This window comes from Pungitius pungitius, chromosome 10, assembly GCF_949316345.1.
Source record: "Pungitius pungitius chromosome 10, fPunPun2.1, whole genome shotgun sequence".
Classification (NCBI taxonomy): domain Eukaryota; kingdom Metazoa; phylum Chordata; class Actinopteri; order Perciformes; family Gasterosteidae; genus Pungitius; species Pungitius pungitius.
This window is the reverse complement of record NC_084909.1, coordinates 16,747,922-16,767,078: the sequence shown is the minus strand read 5'-3', so window position 1 is coordinate 16,767,078 and position 19,157 is coordinate 16,747,922. Positions and strand designations below refer to the sequence as shown.

The window sequence follows — 19,157 nt, the reverse complement described above, 5'->3', positions numbered from 1 at the left end:
TTATGAAAAAATTTGAGTGTGTTCAGGGGTCGAATGTTTACACATGCTATAATTTTGGTGAGGTCAGACCAATTCATTTATAAAATGACAATCTGAGATAGCGTTTAGGATAAATCAGCAAAAACGTGTTTTTAACAAAAAAACAAAATGTTGCATAACTTGATTGACATTTTTGTAGAGCATGTCGAAGAGCACATGTGTGCCAAATTTCAAGTGAATCGAGCATCGGGGGACAAAACTGACTAAGTGTGTAATGCCCAAATGCGAGACCATAAAAATATCATTTTTTTCACCAATCCTGATATGCATGCCAAATTTAACAACTGTTTGAATATGATAATGTCCTTAAAAAGGGAAAGTTACTTAGAGAAAAGAATAACTCCTTGAAATACAATAGGTTCCTCTACGACTAGCCAAAGCGAGGACCCTAATTAAGGCCGGTTTGAGTAATTTCCTCAATTTCCTTAATCCTCAGTTTTTCCCCCTGTATACTTGGCTTGACATGACATTAAAGAGTTTTATTAAATGTGGCAACACACACCATCAATCGTGCCAGAATAAAATGTTTGGCAAAATCATGTGCTCGTGAAAACGCTGCATCAACTTCAGGGGGAGTGACTGTGAGCTGGCCCTTCACCTGTGTGGTAAACATGGCGATGTGATGGAACTCCCCACGTCCTCCTTGTTTGACCGGCACAGTTAGGAAGAACTGGCTCCCATCTTTGGAGAAGACCGGTTCTTGGTTCTGCAGAAAAGGAAAGACAGAAGAACCCTGTAGCATCGATCACATTGGTCATCAAAATTACACATTCCTGTGAATGGGTGTGAACATTCGACGGAACCAGATTTTCTACATTTGTGATTTATACTTTCATGTTCTATGTAAAAGCGTTAGAATTGTGGTACTTGTTCTGTTTTCAGAAGTTTGATTTCCACACAACTGACAACAGAATCAACAAGTGAATACAAATTATGATGATATTCTTATTGGAATAAATGTCTATTTTGCTTTCGCCCACATTTCTGGAATGGTGGATTAGCCCTTTCCTAGGAAAGGAAATATGTAGTTAGTATTATCAGAGAGAAAAAAGCACCATTTACCACTAGCCTGAAATTCTACAGTGCTTTAAAAAACACCCGTACTACACAGATTTCACACATAAACATCAATTGTCCCATTGAGTGTCATATACGGTAGTTTAATATGCTTGCGCATGAACTGGGGTTTTTATGGTAGTGAGACACATGGGGATCCAATAAAACCAGCGAGCTAACCAAGAAGCCTGTATTGCATTTATTTGACACAATCTGACGTAAAGGGATGTGTTGAGGCAAGGCCTTTCCTCTGCACTGACACAACCTCACAGTGAGTGAATGATTCATCTCAAAGATTAACCACCACCTTTACAAAGACAAGCTGCTTTTCGTGCCAAGATTGACAAGCGATTAAAGTACCCAGCTTTACCGCCAAACATGTTCGGCTGCAGGGCTGTATGATCCACATCGTGCCAGCAACGCTCTCTCTTCTGGCTTCGTCCCTCTTCCTCACAAGCAAATCCAAACAAAAAGATCTCAAACTAAAGCTGAGAGAACAACAATGGAACTAAGGGTACCTTTGCTGGATTTAGATGTCAGGTTGTTAAATGTCCATGGCTCTGTTGATGAATTGATAAATTCAATTTACTAAGTCACCAATCCAAAAGTCCCTTTTGACTAAAAAAGCTTATTTAGATGCTGTTCTTTTCTCAGAGCGAAAACTTTCTAAAAAGCTCATTGTTGTGCTGCAATTATGCCCTTTTCATGGATGACTAATACAAACCAGAAGAAAACACTCATTTGAAAAACAGTTGAATCCCCCCAAAGCACTTCATTAGATCCAAGGAAGACTATATTCTTTGCTCCTAAATCCTAAAGGTGATAATGAAGTGGCAGCTCTCTGCATCCAGAGCCTCTACCTGCTCAAGAGAATAATTTGAGGGGGGCGGGGGGACACTCAGTGCTTCATTGCCGCCACTCATTCTGTGTTTGCGTCATCAAGTGAGGGATTTTGGCGGATGATTAGAGCCCAGTGTGCATAGAAATACCCACACATGAAGCGGGTAATTGGCAAGGTTGTCCTTTATGTGGCATAATTTGAAAGATACAGAGATAGAGGTGAACAACATTAAGTCAAATTATAGCAGCCTAGCATATAGTACACGTAATGGAGAGCACTTTACCTGCTTGGAAAGCCAGAGCTCAGAGCTTTCTTCATGTCTCTGAAAAAAGAAGGAAAAGTAAAATTTCAGTCTGCACTATACACCACCTGTGCTCCTCAAAGATTTTCAAATATCAGGCAATAAATGCGGATGGAGTTCAATCAAATTATTAAATTATTAAAAAGAAGATTTGTCCTTCATATTTTTTAATATTATGCGTTATTATTGACTTATTTTGCAATAACATTTCGGTGGCATATGTTGCCGATAGAATCATCTGTCAAGGAGTGGACTTTTTTCTGGTTTATTTGTACATGCAAAAGTGGACGCCATTTGAGCCGTAGCCATCATTTCAAACTAATGAGTGCATGAGCCGGAAGCTAGAGCTTTGGCTGACGAAGCGTTGGGTGCAAGCCTGGGCTTAGCTTGTTTGTTCCTGCAAATCAGACCAAATCAGTAAATAACATAACTGGAGAGCGGGGGCCATAGTTCAACAGCAAGGTTAACATTGTTCCGAATAGTCTACGTGTGGAGATACCATGGAAAGAGTTTAATGCGGCGGATGTTGTCTTCCGATAATGATAGTTAACGTCTCTCCATACATTGGCACCAGAGGAGTTCATCCACATGTTCTCGTAACAAAGAGATTTAGTGACTCACAAAGACTGCCAGGGTTAATGATCGACTGGACCTTGGGAACATGACACAATATCTCTCAAGCTGTTCCTATTGTCTCTCTAATGTTTACTATGTTTACTTCTCCGGGCATCGTGTTCTCAGCACTGCACACAAGAGACCAATCTCTAAACCTCACCCTCAAACGCCAATCGTCATCGGCTTAGCAACTACAACAGGATACAACAGGAGTAGCAATTTCTAAATAATAAAGAGTTATAACATTTTGTGTTTGTTTGAGCGAGCACAGATCGTCTTGCTGGTTAAGCGGTTTGCGTGCACTGTGAAACGGGTCCTCTGATGCTACTCGGTCAATCAAATCGTTGTATCCTGATAAGCATTGGGACATAGCAGAGACTGTGTAATTTATAATGTTAAAACAAAGCGCATTCGTTAAAGCTGGACATTGATTCTTCAAATAACCGATATGCCTTGTGTGTTCTGAAACCGTGGCGAGGATCAAAGGCAGCAACTTGGAGTGCCACTACAAAGACACAGCCCAAATTTCCATCTTGGTGTCTAAAAATCGTAATTCAGGGCACAGAAAATAAACAATCTTAGCAGTTACTTTAAGATATATGTGGCACTGGTTAATAATGCAAGTCAGAGATGATCCTGTTCAGAAAAAAATGAAAAACAAAAAATTGGTTGTTTTGGATCATCTAACAGATCCTTCCTTAAATCCTACTCAGGGTAACATAGCAGATGGCAACCACTCAGTGAGAAAAATGATTTAGGTGAAAAGCGCAAATAACTTTTTATTGTATGTATGAGAGGCAGAAGCACCACAAAGTACCCCAATATGTAGACTTTAATTTTCTCCCACTCAGTCTCAATCCTCATTCTGCTTCTCTGTTTCATCACAACAATGGGACTCAAATTAGTTAAAAAGAGTCAAGATCTGTTAAGACTTAATTGAATTAATTCTGCACAGAGCACCCCACTCACATTTGACATGCAGCAAAATGTTGCTCTTTACACAACATTCTAACCATTTCTTAAGGTAATAGACTCAAAGTAGATCTTACTTCTTTGCTTACGTAAACACAAAGTCTCCTTTCCCCCCAGTGACACACGTCTTTACACAAATATTCACCGTGACGCAGGCTCCGGTGGTGGTGTCACACACAGTCAGGATGGAAATGTTCTGGGCCCGATTCAGCCACCTGACTGATGTCTTGGTCTTGCTGATCCACTTCACCATGGTCACATAATGTTCCCTATGAAAAACACGAGAAAAACCCTGGTTATTGATTATATGTACACTATACGTTTATGCAGACATGCCAACCGTCCCGATTTTTCAGGGAGACTCCCGAATTTCAAAGCCCCTCCCTAAAATCTCCCGGACCGACCTTTCTCCCGAATTTCTCCCGATTTCCACTCGGACAACAATATTGCTACACCATCCGTCACTGGGCGCGCCGTTTCAGACCGAACAATAATAAAGGTTACACCTTGAAGTCAAGCGCGGCAATTAGAACGGAAAAAGATGAGACCGGCGCTGCAAAGAAAACCGGTAGCACCCCCTCCCCCTGGAACCCCCCCGGTCCTTTTGGATATCTCCCTAATTCTGAGGTCTCAAGGTTGGCAAATATGCGTTTATGTCAAGAAAAATGTGTTGTATATTACTAATATTGAAACTATCTAGTATCCTGTCAGTTTTGGAAATGTCAGTGGCAGTCTGTCAGTTGCTCCTTGTTTCATGAGTACAGTGTCTTTTTTAAACAAACTTCCGAAAAGGCTTGTCTAGGTTTAAGCAACTAAAGTACTTGATTAGGTTGAGATTCATATTGGAGGTAGATAAGAGGCCTCATTTTAACCAATGCCTCAGGTAATCTATGTCAGATGAGGGCCACTGACAAAGTGCCGGTATTTGAGTTGGGAGTGAGATAACATTACTGCAGCTGAAAGGAAGTTGATGCTTGACTGAAGGTTATGTCTGCTTTTGGGTGGCAGGGTCGTGCAGAACTCGGTTCAGCACAAGTATATACATTTACACATGCTGTGCAAGAAGATGGAGTAGAAATTAGGGCTGTCAAATGATGAAAAATTTTAATCAAATTAATCAGAATTTTAAGTGGATTAATCATGATTAATCACTATTTGCAATTACACCTTAATCCTAACCATTTTTTGTTTCTGAAATGCATACTGAAGATAAATAACAGGACACAGATACATAATTATCATTATTATTATTTTTTACATAAATACATGTTATTGATATTTGACTTTTTAATTCATTCCAGAAAATAATCAAAGCAATGTTATTTGATAAGTTACAGACTGATTTCCCTGCATGGCTCTAGAAGGGTCTCCAGCCTCTGCAGTTTATCCCACTCTGCTGCGGTCGGCAAAACGACTTTGTGCTCCTGATGGTCCAGGGCTGCGATGACCAGACAAGTCAACCCTCCCGATATTTACGGGAGACTACCGAATTTCAAAGCCCCTCCAGAAAATCTCCCGGACCGACCTTTCTCCCGAATTTCTCCCGATTTCCACCCGAACAACAATATTGCTCCACCATCCGTCGCTGGGCGCGCCGTTTCAGACCGAACAATAATAAAGGTTACACCTTGAAGTCAAGCGCGGCGATTAGAACGGAAAAAGATGAGACTGGCGCTGCAAGGAAAACCGCTAGCACCCCCCCCCCCCCCCGGTCCACAACATTCAGCGTGGACTGGCGCAAACGACTTGCTGAACCTGACGGCCTGACATATGCCTGCAGGTGGCAGTAATGTGTTGTATAGGATGAAGTGCATTCTCTAGAGGAAGAGGTACTTTCCTGACCTGAATAATTTGAAATGCGTAATTAACAACAAACAACTAATTAACGTCGTTAACGCGCTATTTTTGACAGCCCTAGTAGAAATATGTTGTAATGACATTAAGTCATAATGTAGTTTTGGCATTAAATGTATTCGCATAAAAAAATTTTTTTTTATACGTTGAAAGGCAGATGCATGCATTGTGAAATAATACAATGACAGGGTTTGCTGGTTTGTCCCTCTGCCCAGGTTTGAGTGGGTAAGCCTCCCTGCCAACCCCACTAGGACGGGCTGAGTGAATCGGAAACAGCCCATTATGTTTTTATGTAACGTCATTCAGCAAAAAATATAATCCAAGGGACAAGAAATGCCTTTAGCAGAGGGTACAGAACAAGAAGCAAGAGAGTACAAATAAGTCAAGAAGCCTCGGGACATCGAGGACGGGAATCTCCTTCATCTCCAACGCCTGGGAAACACGCAGCATTCTGTCCAGCAAGCAGCATAGTAGCCCCTCAAAAGGCTAACACTCGGTAAGGCAAGTCGACACTCCACATCCACGTTAAACTGCTAGCGTAATGACACGCTCAGCTGAAGCTCTGCGGTGCAAAACTATACCCCGGTTAGCATTATCCAGCCGTCCTCTATGTGATGCTAGCGCAGCGTCTGGTTAAAGTAAAGCAGTGTTTAAATTACCGCTCCACGGTGGAGCACGTAGCTCTGGCGTTGTTTGCACGGTGTAATGTAATGTATACCCTGAGAGGGAGCATGAGCTACACTCTTACAGAGCTGGGTAGCGATCTCAGCGCGTTTCAAAGTACTCAGGCCGGGTCCACCGAATTAACTACAAGGAAGTGATCTTCTACAAGACCATAGCAGAATAACTGCTTCACCTGGACAATGATTTCCTATTCTATAGGCTATGATGTAGATAATGTATAGCATAAATAAATACACAACATACAGGACCAATGGAAAAAAATTAAATGAATAAAAAATAAAAATAAATAAAAATATCATAGTGGTATGTCTGTATGCAGGTACATGGGTTTCAAGGCTTTCAAGCAAAAGAAAGTTAATAACAACTTGGGAAGGAACCTTTCAAGGAACTCTACATTCTCGACATTCAACTGCGGTCTCAATCCATGCGGCATTGGGTCACCCAGCTCCGATGGCCTATCAGGGACGATCAACCACCTGCTTTGGACATGCAACAGTCATAGCGGCAGCAAGAGATCTTCGGGTATGAGGTCCTAAAAGTCTAGTTTATGGTCCTGTGTTTTCAGAGAAACTCAGGGGCGAGCTTGCGTGCTTGGTTCCACCCTCTTGCGACCGATTTTCTTGCGGGCTGCAATTGGTTGGCTAACAACATCCTTTCCATCCATCCTTTTCGTATAACATCGGCATTTTAAAAGGATGTTAAGAGATGAATCCGATTTGTATAGCTTCTGTCTGAAGTAATGTGGAAATAGGACCACTTATTCAACCAGTCATTAGCAAACTACAAGGACACCCAGATGGACTCTAATTCATGGAGGGAGATCTCTGCAAATGTCGGGTGGCTGGTCAAGGGGTCTGAAGTTCTGCAGGAGAACACGGGACAAATCTGTCCGCGAACGGCGGAAACAAATGAACAAACTACCGGCTTTCACACACCAGACGTCGTTCTCTGGGTCGTCTTCGACAAGGGACGTTGCTCCACTGTGCTGGCACTGAAGTTCTTTGAAGCACGTGCAGGCCTCTTTTAGAACCACAAATTGGGACGAGACCATCAACACAATAAGATGGAGCCACCTTGCAGCACCATGCATCAGAACCATGCAAAGCTAAACTACACACGCAGCATGTTGACGAGAGATTGAGTTAGAGTGAGAGGCTTTTTTTTTAAGCTTCATGTCAAGCGGACCTGCGTTTCCATGCTGCTAGCAGGACATGGCATCTTTGCAAACTGAATCTGGCAACAGGATCGGTATGGACAGAGCGTGGATGGCAGGGGTTTCATATGATTAGTGTAACTGCCGCAACAGCGGTTCTGATCAGCAACTTGAGACAATGCAGGCCATCGTTTTGGGGGAGGTTCAGTCAAAGCCGCAACTGGCTAGACCATGGCCTCCTTTCATCAGATGATTGCATTTAGTGTGACAATAGAGCACAGCATTAATATCAACTAAGGTTAAAGTTATTTTCTTAGCTGGCTGAAATATTAGATGGTCCACTTAAGGAAGTTAGTATCTACAGTACGCAAGTCATTTGTTTAGGGGCAGCAACGTTAAACTATAAACCAAGGTATCTCCTCTTCATTCCTGCCACTAATGGGACGTTTAGCTGCGGCAACCCCTACAGTCACAAACATTGAGAATGGTGAGTTGGGTTCAGGAAAGCTCTTTTCGTTGGGTGGTTGCCGATGTAGCAGTATTCCCCATGCTGGGTGCTTCGGCACTAAATGGTTCCCACAATATAGGCAGGGGATCTTCTCTCGTGTCCCTAGAAGTCCTTGCACGCCCGAGGGTTAGACTCTCAATAATCTGGGTCAACATGACAGTGTGCAGTTCTAGAAAGTAGATCTTTCATTTGACCCGCCACCTGGGAGCAATTGTGGTTTGTGGTCTTACGGGAACAATCAAGCTAACATTGCTTTCGTTGAACCTAACACGACCATCTGGCGGACTCCGTCACGGCTCCGGAAATATGGGAAAGCAAGAGCCAGCACGTCTCTAAAAAAACCTGGGGTCGTGAATAGAGTTGTGATCCTCTCGGCCACGGCAACTGCACTAGCACGGCGAATGGCAGCTGCTATCTGCTTTGGCTACTGTTAAGCATTTTAACCCCCCTATCTTCGCAGGTTGCGCACCAGCACTCGAGGTAGATGTAACCTGCGTTTTCTGAGTGCTCACCCCGGCAACGAGTCACTGGCAGGTTGCGAAATGTCTCTGCAATTTCCCGTCTCCAGACGTCCTATCGCCGCCCATGCTGCTCCGGACTAGAGGCTATCCTACACACGCTCTATACAGATAATAAGGGCTAGAGCTGCAGCAGCTAACCAAGGCGTCCCAGTGACAAGCTCACAGCTGACAGGGCTGTGGTCGGCGGCGGATGCTGACGTTCCTCCGCCCTCACCATAACACTGTACTTGCAAAGCAGAGATCCCTGAAGCGGTAAAAGAGCAGGTAAGTATGCATATAATTGGTGGTGGTGGTGTATTCCCTTAGCAATGTGGGAAGGTCACTTCAGCATCCCCTTACAGTGGACCGCCGTGGTTCCTTACAGTCTCCTTTAGAAGAGAGGCCGTAGGGTCCCATCAAGAGGTCATCATGTGTGTAAGTCCCAGCAAGATGTCATTTTTATCATGGAGGGGGCCGGCTGCGTAAGTCCCATCAAGATGACATCATCCCAAGTTCGTGGGCCGAGTGCGTAAGTCCCAGCAAGGCGACATAAGTTTCAAGGTCTGGGGCCGATTTCGTAAGACCCATCCAGGTAACCTTCTTTCTAGGTCTCAGTCTGGTAAACCCGGTGGGCGATCGGCAGTCCATTGCGACGTCCTCTATTCTGGGCTTTGACTCACCAGATCTCTTACCTCTGGTTTGACATCAACCCATGAAAGTTTAACTTCTGTCATGACTAACTTTTGGTTTGCTTAGGAATTTCACTACGGCAGTGGGTAAGGTAATTATTAATTTACTTACTTACATATTTGTAGAAAATAAATGTCTTTTGGGGATTGGGCTTGTTGGACCTCACTATCCCTGCCTTCGGGGATAGTACGTCATGATGGGGTCCAATCGCCAAAGACCTTGCACAATTCATACTTTATGCTTGTGTAATAATGTATTACTATTAAACGAGTCTCTCCTGATTGAATTACAATTATAACTGCATTCAATTAACTGCAATGCAGAGGCACAGTAAGCTGTACTGCGCAGGGTTTTTATCCATATTAAAGGTGCAGAGTGTATAAAAATTACAAACATTATGTGAAGTGAAAAATTTCCAAAATTCCTGAATGCCCTCACCGTAGCTTGAGCGTCTCTGGGGGCATAAGCTCCAGCGTGTGCGTCGGCCCGTACAAGTTGACAACGTAGAGCTTTACCGCCGGGTTGGGTTGGCCAGCCTGCAAACAGAACCAACAGCCCAGTCGTTAGACAAAAGCCCTGCATTATTTAACGTGACATATAAAGTGCTGTGTGATGATGTCATTTGGAATGAGTAATCCAAGAGAACATCTCTTTAGGAGCATTTAAAAAAAACAAATCCACCGAGACCTGACAGCGGGCATAAAATATGATTGCACCAGAGAAACACTTCACTTCACTGCCAGGGTTACAAGTTACTATAGTAAAGAACAGGCATTTGCATGAGACATTATACTTTCATGTCCTGTGTTTGCTTAAAGAAAAATACTTGCACAGAGAGAACGCCAAATAAAGATCTTTGGAGAATGATGTATGTAGCTTTCAATCAAGATGTTGTAGCTAGCCAACTACTTTATGCACTATCCGTGTGTGACCTCTGAGATAAGTTTCTTTGAGTCAGCTTTGCTTAGTCAGCAAGGGAAAATTGGTCCCTCTTTTCCTTGAGACTGCACAGTCTTAGTATACCACTGATCACTGTGGGATCAAGGAACTGACTCAAAGAAACACCTGTTTATCTTTTGGCTCGCTGAAAAAAATACAGCTTAGGCGTTACAATGCAGGAAAAAATAAGCTACATAGACTTCAAGTTCATTCACACATACTGTTAGTATCTAGTAAAATACATCAGATTTCTTTGAATGACAAATATCTATAAAACTTTGGAGCCAGGCCCAGATGGAGGGCTCGATTGCCAGGGTCTGGTGGCCATGCTTGCCGCGAGGCCGGCTGGGTACATCCTACAGGAGTGCCCCCCGACTTACCCTCCTGTGGGATCACCACCTGTCAGAGAAACTGATAGTGTCGGGTGCCCTGCTATAATGTCAGAAGTGAAAGTCAAGGGTCTTGATGGACCAGGCCTGGGTAGAAGCAGAAGCAGATGTGGGGATACTCAGTCCCCAGGCGAGTGCTGCTATTTGAAGTTTACTCCGTTGGACAAAAGTATTGGCCCCCTAGGCCTTTGGGTTATATGCTTAACTGTTGCTTGTGCAAATGCACCAAACAGCAGATTAGAGTTTTCAGCCTTTTTGGAGACCCTGAATGGATTCCTGCTTGGGGTTCCTGTAAGCGCACTCCATGGTGCCGCTGGAAGACTTCAATGCACACGGGCGATGGTGGAGATAGCTAGAGAGGCGTGTTTCTGAGGAACGGCTTACCAGATCTGAACCGTAGCATTGTTTGTTGTTGCGCTGGTCACAGATTTTCCATAACAAAGATAAAGATCCCTATCTGGTGCTGAGTTGGGTCAGAGGATGAGGAAAGATTCAGGATAGACCTGGTAAACCCAAACGGGTAGCCCTCTGGGAACACTTGGGACTTGATGGAGAGATTTATTTTTGCTGGTTTATGGCACTTCCATTATTAAATTAGGTTTGAGTTTAGGAATCAGCAATCAGGAAACATTTATTGCCATAATATTCAAGATGGCGCTACTGTGTGTGTCTCGCCGCTTACCTGTGCTGGAATTGTTATTGATCTGCCTGTTTTTACTAATTGTCACGGGAAATGTGTCACCGCTGCTGGTGTATGACCGCATGTCTCTTTTAAGTATCCGTAATTCTGTGGAAAAAGTGCCGATCTACGGCTCAGATGGACAGTCAGTACACAGTTACCGATGGCTCCGGTCGACGGTCCCGGATTCCGAATGCCCACTCCTTCGCCGCTGGAGCATGAAGCGCTCCAGGCGAGGTTGCGTACTTGGGAATCTCCGTCCGCTCGGTTGTGCTTCCCAACAGACTGAGCGGTGCTCAATTCGCATGGCGCTGATCAACACCAGATTACTCACAAACAAGACTTTTATCCTCAATGACTTTTTTACGACCAACGCTCTGGACTTTCTTTCTTGACGGAGACCTGGCTGAAACCAGGTGATGACAGCGCCTTTTCTGAGCTTCTCCCCCCCAGCTGTTCTTTCCTCAACTCTCCGCGGTCATCAGGTCGTGTCACGGTTTGGCTCTAGACAATGACGCGACAAAGGACAACAGGCACACAGGGCTTAAATACACAAGGAAGGTGCAGGTGATTGGACACAGGTGGAAACAATTAAGCAAACACAAGACAAGGCAGGAAGTGAAGTTAACCCAGGACCACAAGGAACATGAAACTTCAAACTAAAACAGGAAGAGGGACCAACCCGTGACAGAACCCCCCCTCAAGGACCGAATTCCAGACGGTCCTAAAGGAGGGTGGAAACTAGAAAAACAGACAAGGGAGGAAGGGTGTGCCGCCAGTGATGTCGAAAACGACTGAGTCACTTCGCCAGCTTGTTCTGTTGGAAGAATTTAAAGGCTCTTTGCCAGATAAGGTGGTGATGTTCTTGAATGAACAGAAGGTGTCGTCAATATCCAAGGCTGCTGTCCTTGCAGATGAGTTTGTGCTAACACATAAGAATGTCTTTGTATCTGCCCCTCGATCTGACAGAACTTTTGTTTCACGTTCAACCAGACCTGGTTCTGGTCATTCTGCCTCTGAACAGGCAAAAGGACCCTGGTCGCACACACCGTGAGTGTTTCTATTGCCACAAAAAAAGCTTCCCAGCAAAAGGATGTGTGTTTGATTAAAACGCTTCCAAAGCTTGTTACTGAACAGTCTGAGGACGTTAAGGATAAACCTGATCCTTGTTTCAAACCGTTTATCTCAGAAGGCTTTGTGTCGTTAACTAGCAATCCAAAAGACCAGAAAGTGGTCACCTTACTGAGAGACTCAGCTGGTTCTCAGTCAATCATTAGGGATGGGGTCTTACCATTGTCATCTTTTACCTCCTGTCAGTCTAGTGTTAAACTCCGGGGGGTTGGGATGGTTAATGTACTTGCGCCACTACATAGAATCCATCTTCAGTGTCCTCTACTTAGTGGGTGGTTCGACGTTGCAGTACTCCCTGACTTGCCTGTTGCTGGTGTTGATTTCCTCTTATGTAATGATATTGCTGGGGGAAAGGTGAGTTCAACTCCTGTGGTCATGGACGTTCCTGTTGTAACAGACCCTGCTGGTGACAGCCAAGATTCTTCGGAGATTTTCCCGGCTTGTGCAGTCACAAGGGCTCAGACCAAGAAATACGGAGCTGACCTGTCTGACTCATTCATCTTTGTAGATCAGCCGTCTGGTACTGAAACTCCGTCGGAGGATCAGTCAGTGTTTAAATCAAACCATGAGCAGTTTGGTATCTCAAGGATGGAGGCAGTGGAGCTGCCAGCCACAAGAGAGGAGTTTATGGCCAAGCGTGATAAGACACTACAAAACTGTTTTTCATCTGTTCTCAGTTTTGAAGATGCTAAGGAAAAGAAAGTGGCCTACCTCATGGATCATGGGTTGCTGGTTCGCCATTGGAGTGGCAATGACTTAGATGGGGGGGACTGGAATGTAACCTATCAAGTTGTTGTCCCCGCGGCATATCGATCTCAGGTTTTGTCTCTGGCTCATGACAACCCGTGGGCTGGACATCTAGGTATCACAAAGACTTATAATAGAGTCCTTCGACATTTTTACTGGCCAGGACTCAAGGCTGACGTGGTGCGCCATTGCCGATTGTGTCAGGTAACTGGCAAACCAAACCAAGTGGTTTCTTCTGCCCCACTCTGTCCCATACCAGTGATGGGTGAGCCATTTGAAAAAAGTAATCGTTGACTGTGTGGGGTCGTTACCGAAGACCAAATCTGGCAACCAGTTTCTTTTAACCATAATGTGTGTTTCCACTAGGTTCCCAGAGGCTGTTCCGCTACGGAGGATCACGGCTGCATTGGTCAGTACAGCACTTAAAGTTTTTCACGAAGTTTGGCCTTCCTAAGGTTGTTCAGACCGATCAAGGTACCAACTTCACGTCTCGAGTGTTTGCCCAGGTACTGAAAACCTTGGGCATTAAGCACATAATGTCAAGCCCATACCATCCTGAAAGCCAAGGGGCACTAGAAGGGTGTGTAGGTTTCATCAGACCTTAAAGTCCATGCTCAGAAAGCATTGTTTTGAGAGTCAAAAGGACTGGGATGATGCTGTGCCATTGGTGTTGTTTGCTGCTCGCAAAGCTGTACAGGAGTCACTCGGATATAGTCCTGCCAAACTGGTGTTTGGACATGAGGTTCGTGGCCCCCTAAAACTTTTGAAAGAACAACTTCTCTTGCCTGAAGGGAAGGTCCATAGCATCCCTGATTATGTTACGAAACTCAGAGCTCGGCTTCAGAGCGCCTGCTCTTTGGCCAGAGAATCTCTATCCTCTGCTCAGGTGAAAATGAAGAAATACTATGATCAGAAAGCCACTGCCCATTCGTTTCAACCTGGTGACAAGGTTTTGATTCTTTCTCCCATCTCTGGTTCTGCCCTGTCGTCAAAATTTTCCGGTCCCTATCTTGTGGAGAAGAAAGTCAGTGACACTAACTTCATCATTCAAACGCCTGATCGCAGACGGAGAAACAGATTATGTCATGTGAATATGATGAAGCCATATTTTACAGCAGAGAATGAAAGTGGAACGTCTGGACTTCCTAAAATACAAAATGTGTCAGCGGTATCTGCTTGCTCAGCAGAGAGCTCCACTGAGGAGGATGGGCTGGTTATGCGTAGTGCAACCCCACAGGGGGTAAGACTGAAAAACACTGAGCTACATTCGGATTTGTCTCACTTTTTGTCCCACCTGCCTGATGATCATCGTGGTGATCCGATCCGAGAATTTAATATCTGGCTTCCCATGCTTATTTGGTGATATACCCTCTCAAACTTCTGTCCTTATGCATGCCATTGTTTTGACTAACCCGAAGCCCATCAAACAGCATGCTTATCGGGTTAATCCTGCAAAGAGGGAATGCATGAGGAAGGAGGTGGACTACCTTGTGGAACATGGATTCGCTGTACCCAGCTCCAGTTCATGGAGCTCACCATGTGTCCTGGATGCGAAGTCCGACGGCAGTCAAAGGTTCTGTACTGACTTTTGTAAGGTGAATTCTGTGACTGTTCCCGATGCACATCCCTTACCTCTTATTGAAGACTGTATCGATGAGGTCGGTCCAGCAGAGTATGTCAGTAAACTTGACATGTTAAAGGGTTACTGGCAGGTTCCGTTAACCCCACGTGCCTCGGAGATCTCAGCTTTTGTCACCCCTGACAGTTTTCTTCAGTACACAGTAATGCCCTTTGGACTCTGCAATGCGCCTGCTACTTTTCAGAGACTTGTAAACAAGGTTTTGCGAGATGTTCCACACTGTAAGGCATACTTGGATGACATTGTTATATACTCTGATGATTGGAATTCTCACATGGCTACCTTAAGGGACGTTTTCAAACGTCTAGCTGAGGCATCTCTGACTCTAAACCTCTCAAAGTGTGAATTTGGGAGGGGTTCTCTTTTGTATCTAGGTCAGCAGGTTGGTCGAGGCCAGGTGTGTCCTGCGGATGCAAAGATCACTGCGATTGCTGCCTTTCCTGAGCCAACCACCAGGCGCAAGTTGCGGCGTGTTCTTGGGATGGCCGGGTACTACCGCAGGTTTTGTAAAAACTTTTCTACGGTGGCCGCCCCATTGACTGCACTTACCAGTCCGTTGAAGCCATTTACTTGGTCTAGTGAGTGCCAACAGTCTTTTGAGGATCTCAAGTGGCTTCTCAGTTGTAACCCTGTCTTGTCTGCGCCAAACTTTTCCTTGCCATTTAAGTTAGAAGTTGATGCCAGCGCTGTGGGAGCAGGAGCTGTACTCCTACAGGAGGATTTCCAGGGCATCGACCATCCTGTGGCCTACTTTTCAAGGAAATTTGACAAACACCAACTAAAGTACTCCACAATAGAGAAAGAAACCCTTGCATTGTTGAATGCTTTGCAACATTTTGAAGTATATCTTGTCTCCACTGGTAAACCTATAAAGGTTTTCACTGACCACAACCCTCTAGTCTTCCTCTCCAGGATGTACAACAGTAACCACCGCCTAATGCGTTGGTCCCTGATTGTTCAGAACTACAACCTGGAGAATGCGCATAAAAAGGGTTCTGAAAATGTACTCGCCGATGCCCTGTCTCGTGCATTATAAATAAATGATTGTCCAAACCTTTGGTTGGACTTGTATGTGTGGGGGTGTTACGTGTAGAGATGTGTGCCTCTCTTGCCCTCACCTTTTTTTTTGTTTGTCCTGCAGGTGAGGGGCGGAGTATTGGCTGGCCCTGCCTCCAGAGCACCCCGGTATTGGCCCACACTCCGGCCAATCCGATATGGAGGGCAACTATAAAGCCTCTCACTGTGCTCTCTCTCGCTCTTGCTTTTTTTTCCCATTGAGGTTTGTGGTGGGGGAAGTGGGACTGAGGTAAGGCTGGGGTACCCTGTACACACCCACATACACGCAGAGTTATTGTTGTTATTCCACTAGGTTATGGGTTGTTGCCACCGATGTATTTCTGTTATTTTGAACATTTGTAGAATAGAGTCAGGTCTTTTGTTTTCCTTTTTTTTTCTTTCCACAGAGTTGAGCTAGGCCTGGTTTTATTGTACTTTGATAATTTTGTTTGGCACAACCCCCACAGTACACTCTCCCCCCCCCACCTTTTTCCAACCTACCCGTTATGTTCCTTTTTGTAAATAAATCTACTTTTCTTTAACTGCCTCACACAGTCCCTGTTTTATTCCTCCATTGGATGTCAGCGTTTCCCTCTTAACCGAAGGAAACGTAACAATAACACTATTGTTACTAAAACGATGGGGTGATCAGCTATTTGCGGTTGCTGCCCCGAGACTTTGGAATAAGTTACCCCATGATATTCGCACAACTACAGATGTTGCTCGTTTCAGGCCTAAACTCAAAACCTACCTGTTTAGAATTAGCTTTTAATACTCAGTAGTGGTGTGACAATTTCTTATTCCTGTCTCTATGTAACCTTTTATGATTCTACTTTTTTTAACGAATCATTCTTTTAATTGCAAGGTATGTTGTTTTATTCTTATTTACTGATGTGAAGCACTTTGGAGACCTTTTGGTTGTTGCAAAGCCCTGTATGAATAAATTTAATTTAATTTGATAATATGTCAGACATACAAGGAATTTGACTTGGCGGGTTAGTACAACAATGGAGAACAGACAACATAGTGCATGAATAAGATAAAAATGTAATAGAATATAATGCTGAGTTAGTAATCTAAAGCTATGGGTTAGTTAAGTTAAAAATAGAAATAGAAATAAAAATTAAATTAAAAATGAAGTGACAAGTGAAAGTGACAAAGTGTGCGGGTCCCGGGCTCTGTTGATGAGCCTGACTGCCGACGGGGTCAGTGTGGTGGGAGGTCTTAGTCCTGTTAGACCTCAGCCTCCTGCCGGATGGAAGGGGCATAAACAGTTTTTGTCCATGGTGAGAACTCGCTGGAAGTGAACAAGTCTTGGAAGCGAACAAGTCTTGAAGAGACTGAAGAATGCAGCCAATGACCCTCTCTGGAGAGCGGATGACACGCTGCAGCCTGCCCTTGTCCTTGGCTATGGCTGCAGGGTACCACACTATGATGGAGGAGCAGAGGATGGACTCGATGATGGCTGTGTACAAGTGGACCATGATCATCTTTGGCAGGTTGAATTTTTTCAGCTGCCTCAGGAAGAACATCCTCTGCTGAGCCTTTTTGGTGATGGTGCTGATGTTCAGCTCCCACTTGAGGTCCTGGGTGATGATGGAGCACAGGAAACTGAATCCAACAGTGGTGAGTCACACGGGGTGAGGGAAGAAGGTGGGGCTGCGTACTTCCTACCATCTCCACTGTTATCAGGAACTTTTGAGCTACGAATTTGAAATTCAATTCAGTTTACTTCTGAGCCCAAGTACATTTGTACATTTACGTTTGTGTTACAATTAAAACAAATTGTTCCTGAGATATGAGGGTTGTTCTTGCGCTGTGGCCTTCACCGGTCAATGACTGAAAGGATTTCATGGTGGGCAAGCTGGTGCTACTAAGTGGTCACTACCTCCCTTTTGGTCCAACAGGGCAGTGTTAATTTTGTTGACGAAAACTATGACAAAAAATATTTGTTAAGACATTTTTCTTTTAAGACGAGACTAACACCACACGAAAATAAAAAATAAAAACTGTCTAAATCTATGATAACGTTCGTTAACGAGACAAAAATGCTTCTTTTTTTTTTGTGCACCTAACAGACACGGCTGTTAAAGTGTCATGATTACGTCATCCACCGACCCAGACCGATCGCTCACTGTGGGGGCACCGGTGGTTCTTGTGCACTGATACGGACCGCGACAACTATTTTACGCTTCGGTGAGTGTGAGTGTGCACTTTGGTTTAGCTCAGCTGTGTCAGTTTCGCTAACTGTTAGCAGGCTAAAGCCGCGAAACTTCAGAGACCGATGTCCCTGGAGATGAAGACTTGTTTAACAGCTCAGGGCTGGTCGACCAGCAGAGATGTTCATGAGGACCTGGCTGCTCCGTTCTCTACCGACGGTAGCCAGCGTTTTGAGACACGCGCACTTCAACCAGTTCACACGCCACATCTTGAGAAGAAGGTGTTAAACCGTCTCGGCCACTGTACGTTCGTTACTAAGCAACAAAGAACGCGCAAGCACACATAACAGATGGAGGCTTTTGATAGAGCTGCTCAGTGCAGGTGAATGAGGTGGAGGTGGTGGAAGCAGGTGGAGGAAAACCCGGAGGACAGACACAAGAGAAAAACACTGGTCATGAAACCCAAAGAGGTGAGAAAGAGAAAAAATAGTTCAATTGAAAGTTGGGGTCCAGTTGAGACTTTCTGGTTCATGATCTAGCTCAAAAAATAATTTATTGCACCGATTGTTGGGCATGAGAGTGAGAGTAAAGTGCGAGTCTGAAACCTGTGGCTGGAGGCCTGTTGTTTGGAGTTTGTTTTCTTTGCCACACAGTTTTTGGTAGAAGTTAATAATAATAAATTCATAATTATTATTTGCCCTTTTCCATGTTTTCTGCTGCTTTCTTTATTTTCCTTGCGTTGTTTTTGTTTCGTTGCCTGACCCTAGCAGGGAAGTAACAGTAATTTGACTTGACTTGTTTGTCTTCTGATTAATATTTACCTTGGGGTATGGGTATTGCTTTCCTTTTGGGTATGTCATGCCAGTGAAGCGAGGCAAAGCCATGTTGGGCACCAGGCTGTCATTAAGGACCAGGAAGGCCAACCTCTCTCCGTCAGGAGACCACCAGTGTGCCACGTGGGTCCGAAGAATCTCCTCTGTTTCAGAAGGACAAACATAATTTCATTAAGATTAAGCTTGAAGTTTAAGGATAATAAAGAGTGTTATCGCCATCAAACACAAAACGGCTCCAGATATGCTCTGTCAATAAGGGCATAAAAGACCAGTGTATTTTTGTATCCAGCTGTGAGGGATGAGGATGAGATTGCAAAAAAATCAATAATCAGTCTTAAAATTATAAATCTTGGGAACACAGATGAATTGTAT

At 44.3% G+C, this 19,157-nt stretch overlaps 1 protein-coding gene across 2 annotated transcripts in view; it reads right to left on the bottom strand.

The window, feature by feature from the left end:
• Nucleotides 1–19,157, bottom strand: part of LOC119228322 (inactive dipeptidyl peptidase 10-like) — a 188,268-nt gene that overhangs the window by 14,781 nt on the left and 154,330 nt on the right. For both annotated transcript variants that reach the window (XM_037487687.2, XM_037487688.2), the window contains exons 9-13: nucleotides 18,774–18,928; nucleotides 9,652–9,749; nucleotides 3,970–4,093; nucleotides 2,220–2,258; nucleotides 638–745 (exon numbers count right to left, since the gene is read on the bottom strand). In XM_037487687.2, the coding sequence (XP_037343584.2) occupies nucleotides 638–745; nucleotides 2,220–2,258; nucleotides 3,970–4,093; nucleotides 9,652–9,749; nucleotides 18,774–18,928 (524 nt within the window). The remainder of the gene's footprint in view (nucleotides 1–637; nucleotides 746–2,219; nucleotides 2,259–3,969; nucleotides 4,094–9,651; nucleotides 9,750–18,773; nucleotides 18,929–19,157) is intronic.